General features: G+C 44.8%; 1 protein-coding gene across 1 annotated transcript; it reads right to left on the bottom strand.

The window, feature by feature from the left end:
• Nucleotides 1-598: 598 nt before the first annotated feature.
• sgca (sarcoglycan, alpha) lies at nucleotides 599-6,557 on the bottom strand. Its single transcript, XM_084486033.1, has 10 exons — nucleotides 6,490-6,557; nucleotides 5,984-6,109; nucleotides 5,693-5,844; nucleotides 5,382-5,448; nucleotides 5,005-5,203; nucleotides 4,635-4,803; nucleotides 2,866-3,074; nucleotides 2,171-2,197; nucleotides 1,401-1,577; nucleotides 599-966 (listed from the first exon to the last, which is right to left on the bottom strand). Exons 1-10 carry the CDS (start codon nucleotides 6,524-6,526, stop codon nucleotides 936-938), a joined length of 1,194 nt encoding a protein of 397 aa, XP_084342159.1. The 5' UTR covers nucleotides 6,527-6,557; the 3' UTR covers nucleotides 599-935.
• Nucleotides 6,558-6,873: the final 316 nt, after the last annotated feature.

Below are 6,873 nucleotides of genomic sequence, written 5' to 3' on the forward strand. Positions count from 1 at the left end.
AAAAAACACACGAAGGTTGGTGATAAAATCCACCTTAATGGCTCCAAATGATAACTTTTTACATCAAATCATCTGGGAGGCTGCAAAAAAGAAATGAACCATCTGTGGTTGGTTGAGAGGTTGATATAAAAAACGATTGTGAGGAGAGGCTGGTGAAAGCGTGGCCGTAAAACGTCTCGTTTTAGTTGTTTTTTTTACTGGGTGGCTGTAATCTAATAAAGTATGTGCTCTTTTCTTTACCGTTTCTCCTCCCATTGTGTTACTGTATATGAATAATATATATCTACCACTCTATTCTGTTGTTGAAATAACAGCTATATTTTTCAATAAAAGAAAAAGCTGGTAATCTTTACCTGTGACTGTGCTAATGTATTTCATTTGGTAATGCGTTTCACTAGTTGGAGTGAGAGTGGACGCTGAGACCGCAGACTGTTGCGAGTTGATTCGTGTTCCTTTCTCCCCATAGAAGCAGCAGCTGGACTTTGGGGTAGATTTTTGTGCCTTTTCGAATAAGTGGCATAACTACAATCCTACAATGGAAGCGTTTTAACCTTGACACACAGCAAAGACTGATATGTATATGTATTGGAAGCATAGCTTAGTTTCTTTATTTCTTTATTTTTCAGAAACAAGTAACATGTTGGATCGTAACACGATCCAACATCGCCCTCTAGTGTCACCGCTGAGTAGGCCTACATACATGTTAATAATAAAACCGTGAAAGACATTTATCACGTCATATTTTCAGTAGATATAATGGTTAACTAATAATTTTCCAAACAAGAAAAGCACGAAAAACAAAAAAAGTAAACATTCAGTGTGGTTTCCTGTATATATTGGGGGGAAATATAAGCCAGCCCCCATTTTACACACAAATAAACATAAGTTTCTCATGCATGTCTCCTCTCTAGCATGGACGGTAGACCAGCTGGGCTTTACCGTTGCATCGAGTCAACGGAGGGTTCACTGTGAAAAAGAAAAATATAATGAAGAGCAAGATTTGACATCCAAAACCAAAACTGCTCCCTCCAGGTTCAGCTATGATATCGCTGTGTGAACATGTGATTGACAGGCCAGATGGATTTCCTGAACTAATCTGAGAAAAGATGCCCTGATTTGTCAGAAATGGACCTGGGTGTAATCTAAAATTGAAATTGTCTCATGCAGTCAGGTGTGCAGTCAATTAGAACAGACGCCTCCCACAGCTGATAGGTATAGACCTATGGAAATTCTAATAAATTACACTCAAATTATAGCTTAGATCTCACCTACCGTAAGCTCCAGTGTTATCAGTTGAAACAGAGCGCGAGTCAATCCAACAATACGGTCATTGAGCCAACACACGGCGACCGACAGTGAACTCAGAAGCATCCTGACGTCAGGGATCAGACGTGTCTTACTGTTGGGCCATGATGAGGGGGATGCTGGGGCTGTCTGACTGCAGCGGCGCAGACCTCTCCCCGGTGCGGAAGTTAAACATGGGCAGGGTGGAGAGGGGCGCCACGCGACGGCCCTCCGCCATGCTCCTCAGCTCGTCCCTGTTCCCGTGGATGGTGTGGTGGTGGTACAGCTGGATCCTGCAGGGGGCGACAGAGGGGAGGCTTTACAGAGGACTGGTGGTGGAGGTGGAGACAGAGGAGGCTTTACAGAGGACTGGTGGTGGAGGTGGAGACAGAGGAGGCTTTACAGAGGACTGTGGTGGAGACAGAGGAGGCTTTACAGAGGACTGTGGTGCTGGTAGTGGGGGTTGGCTCATTATGGAAATGAATTAGGGTTAAATGCGTTGTAAGCTATATGTATTTGTTATAAGTGTTAAACCGCTCTTTGGTCCAATAGCCTTCAATGATATAGTGTTTTGTCAGTGTGGCTCCCAGTCCCGCCCCGTTTTTTCTCGTATCCCGTTCCCCCTTTATCCAGTCAGGAGAGAGAACTCTGCAAAGAGGCGGTCCTCTCTGCTTGATCGCGGGCCGGCCGCAGGGTTTCAGTGTTGACTGAACGGGCAAGACTACAGATTCCTGCGCTGCCAGGAGTGGCTAACACAACCTGATAGTAGAGACGTAATCGATGCACATGGAACGCAGAGTTTAAAGGTTTGTGAGAGGTAATAAAATCGAGTCTATGGTGATGAAGAAAGGTGCACAATTTGACTTCAAATGATGAAAGGGCTTACTCTGAAGTCTTTACGTTCCTCTTCTCCCTGTGAGGAAAGAATAACACATATCAGCATTTGAAGAAATGACACATCATAAGCTAAGCTTCTGAAAGAAAAGTAGTATCACAATATACAATTCTAAATATATTCCAAAAAACAAAAACAAACACCCCTGCCAACCACATAAACAAAACCGCCCGCCTAACCACAAAAACAAACGCCCCCGAACTATAAAAGACAAACACGCCCCAATCACAAAAACAAACGCCCCCGAACCACAAAAACAGACATCCCCAACGACTCTTTCCAGTGTAGCTTCTTTCTGCTAACCAAAGCATGTCGTCCATGTCACTAATAGAGGGTCCCTCATTTAGTTAAGAGTCGTGCTGATCAGCCGTGCTGTGCCCAAATCTATCCTTCAGTGAAATCACACGTGGGCGTGTCCACCCAGATGTATGACGGAGAGATCGCCCCTGGTGGTAAAATAGGGCCCCTTTAATTACTCCCTCTAAAGAGTGAAGAAAGTAGAATCATCGACTTAACTACAGACTGGCTTTCACCATCATGGTTTAGACAGGGGGAATACCATTCAAACACCACATTTAACACAGTGTAGTGTAGTGTGACACACACACACACACACAAAGAGACTCAATTATGATGACACATTGGTTCAAATGAAAAAGTAAAAACCGACGACTATAAATACATACACTCCTTCCCGTCGGCAACACATGACGTAGGCCAGCATTGCCAGGAGAATGAGGCCTAGGACCAGGGGCACGATCACCGTCACCAGGTAGTCCGGGAGGAAGTCCCTGCTGGGGGGGGCCTCAGGGGGGTTAAAGACCCCCCCATCCTCCAGGACCCCGGGGCCCATGGTGGGGGGAGGGGCGGTGGGCTCCGGACTGGAGAAGTCAAACTAAAGAGTGAAAAAAGGAACAAACAGGAACTGAAAGTGAGTTCATGGTGGTGTAGACGAACAAAGGATGTGAGGGGCTTTATGTTGAAAAGTAAAAGTTATTTCAAGTTTAAAATATAGTCTTCATAGTACAAAGTGCATTAGCTCAGGAGGTAGAGCGGGTTGGCTGGTAACCGCAAGGTTGCTGGTTCGATCCCCGGCTCCTCCTAGCTGAGTGTCGTGGTGTCCCTGAGCAAGACGCCACACCCTACTTGCTCCTGAGCAAGACGCCAGCCACACCCTAATTGCTCCTGATCAACTGGCTGTCGCCCTGCGTGGTTGACTCCACCGTCGGTGTGTGAATGGGTGAATGTCAGTCAACACTGTAAAGCGCTTTGGATAAAAGCGCTCTATAAATGAGGACCATTTACAAAGAAGAAGTTTCAAGGCTCTATAGTGATGGAAGGTAAAGGTTTAGTTTGGTCATACAAAGCAGAGCTTTTCAACATTTCTTCCATACTTTACATCAATACATTACATCTCAACTGGTTTACAGCCATGTTTCACTGAGAATTGCATGTGAAATCTAAACCGACAATGATGTTTTAACTCATCAATTTAACATTGTGTATGTTGATTGGTTCAAATGATTTGTCTACAGAAGGCTTGCAAAAATAATTTCAAACGTAAAAATGGGATCAGGCCAAAACACTGAGTAACTGAACTGGGTATTTGTGGACGAAGTCTGAGGCAGGCGGTTAGTAACATGTCCGTGGCAGCAGAACGAGCAAGTGAATGGCTGTGGATAAGAAGAAAACATACTTCCTGGGGTTACCAAGCTAAGGTAAGCTAGATGTGCTAACGTGTGCTACTGTGCTAACGTGTTTGTTTGGTCAGGGTTAGTGGTAGGGCTAGGGGTACAATGCAGGAAAGAGAGTGTTTAGATGCATTAAATGTGGCAATGTGGTGGCAGCATTGAGGGGGGTGAATCCAGGACGCTGGTTTCATTGTTAAGCCCTCAGGAGGTGTCGTGGGCCTAACTTAACGAAACATCTGTGAAATAGGGTGCCCACTTGATAACCCCAATGATATTCTGCTTACTGCATACTGCTGTATTTACTGCTGTTAGTTGGGCTAGTTGCCGTGTGCTTTTCACCTTTGGTTGGTAGCTTAGTAGCCAGCGTGCTTATAAGGTTGCTTTGGTCAGGGGGTATTGTCACTACCTGGAGCTTGCACTTAAACAGAGCCTGGGTCTGTTGAAGGTGGCATTGCTGTCTTTAGGCTGTGATAGTCATAGGATAGGATAGGTACATTGTATTGTATTTATTTATTTATTTTCCTTTTCTTTTCACCTTTGGTTGGTAGTTTGGTAGCCAGCGTGCTTGTAAGGTTGGTTTGGACAGGGGCTTCTGAATATGTGTTTTCCTTGGATTTTGGCACAAGGGATTATAACATCTGATCCTGTGTATTAATGAAATACTGAGTAAAGCTCATAAAGTGACTGGGTTAACATGGTGTGTTGCAGTTACACTGTGTTCATGCTAATAAAGTGAACGGGTTAATAAAGTGGTGCGCTCTCACCAGCTGGGTCTTGCACCAGGTGATGCAGTTGCCGGGGATGTTGCAGTAGTTGCACCCCCCGGGGATCTTCACCCTAGCCCCCGCCTGGCACTGCATCTGCTGCTCAGGGGTCAGCACCTTCAGCAGACACTCTGAGAAGTACTGCTCCGAGCCCACCTTAACATACACCCTGACACAGCACCCCAGACAGATGGGTAGAATGGATTTTTACAATAGACGTGGAAAGAAAGTGTGTAAAAAAAATAAAAAAAACAATCTAAAATACATATTTGTAAAAATACAGCACTTGGCTTTGGAAATTCCTATACAAATTGGACCATATGCCAAAAAAAGGAATGCTCTAAATGATTTTCATGCCATCACGACTTACCCCTCGTAGTGGCCAGCCAGCGGGAGGGGCACTCTGCCTCCTCGGTCGAGTGCGTTGGTGATGTTGACTATTTCCAACTCAGTTGTCTTCCAAAGCTTCTGCAGGTCTTGCTTGATCTCATTCTGAACGCTAGAGGGCAGCACCTTCTCTATCTCTCTCAGCTTGAGGAAGAATTCTGCTTGGTAGGGTAGCATATTTTCTAGGGACAATACACCGTGGACATACGAGGACCAAAATAAACATCTCGTCAGTTTTGGTTTGAGGAGGATGTCTAGCAGCCTACCTCTTTGTCCCTTTTCATATAAGCCAATTTCTCTCTTCAATTAAAAACATTCACTGTACCATAAAGATAATTCTTAATGAATGCATAGGCCTACCTGCAAAGGCTTGTATGATGAGTTTCTCCTTGGTTGTTTCATACGTCCGTTTATTAATGGCATAAATCTGTAAAACAATTATAAAAAGATCATTTGTAAACAAAAGGGTGAATTACAGTTTAGTAAGCCTGTATAAATATCATCACTTATGCGACTAAATGAATGTGGTTTCTTTCCACAGTAAAATAAACATGTTTGCATTATGGTTCTAAATGATTTACATAACACACGATGGCACCGGTACATACAACACAGCACCCTTCTTCTGACACGTTTTTAATCAGCTGACAGATGAGGCTGCGCGTGGATACCTCTATGATGCTCTTCCCCGCTGACGTGGGCGCGCCGTAGAGGAAGCCATTGTCGTACGGGTGCCTCTGGGTGAGCCGCAGCCATTCGGGCAGGTCGGGCGAGTGCTGCAGGTTGCACTTGAACACCATGGGGTCATTGTACAGGATGCCAGCTGAGTGGGGTTCAGGAAGAGACCAGAGAGGGGGAAACTCACAGTTCTGATTCTCACGGTTCACGGTTCTCTGGAAGCATAGCCGTGTGTAATTGTCTCATAATGGACAGTCATGGGAGGAATGTAGAAGGGTTCTTACTGAGGACCGACAAGGGTTGGAAGTCGTTTTGGAACGTTTCCCTCATCAGCTCGTATGTGAATAACTTCCCCACGGGAATGTTGAATTTGATATCCGCATCGGCCCCCAAACAACAGATGGCACATACTGTAGATATAAAATATATCATATAAATATAAAAATATGAATAGTTAGTAATAATAATAACAGTAAGTAATAGTAATCACACACACACACACACACACACACACACACACACACACACACACACACACACACACACGCACAGACACACAGACACACACTCACACACACACACACACACACACACACACACACACACACACACACACACACACAATAGCTTGAGGACTTGAGGTGAGTCAAAGGTGTGAGACAATCTGCTAATATTTCCATAAAACCAACAATTCAACTTCAGAACAAGGCCTGCTATGCCGTGTGTAAACTTTCACAGGGAGCCACGGTTACAGTCAATCAACAGATAGATAAAGAGCGTATTCACTTGCCTGCTATGAAGAAGACCCAGCTCTGCTTCATTGCCATTTTGTTTTCACCTCTGATTGACAGCAGCAAGTGGACAGAGGCAGGCCCACAACCCCAGGGCTATCTTTATCCCTGCAGCCAAACAACCAGTAGGGCGTGTGTATGTGTGTTTGTGTGCGTGTGTGTGTGCGTGTGTCTCTGTGTGTGTATCTGTATCTGTATGTGTGTGTCTGTCTGTCTGTCTGTCTGTCTGTCTGTCTGTGTGTGTGTGTGTGTGTGTGTGTGTGTGTGTATCTGTATCTGTATGTGTGTGTCTGTCTGTCTGTCTGTCTGTGTGTGTGTGTGTGTGTGTGTGTGTGTGTGTGTGTGTGTGTGTGTCTCTTTGTGTGTGTATGTGTGTAATTACA

Source organism: Micromesistius poutassou (genome assembly GCF_964030765.1).
Source record: "Micromesistius poutassou genome assembly, chromosome: 21".
Classification (NCBI taxonomy): domain Eukaryota; kingdom Metazoa; phylum Chordata; class Actinopteri; order Gadiformes; family Gadidae; genus Micromesistius; species Micromesistius poutassou.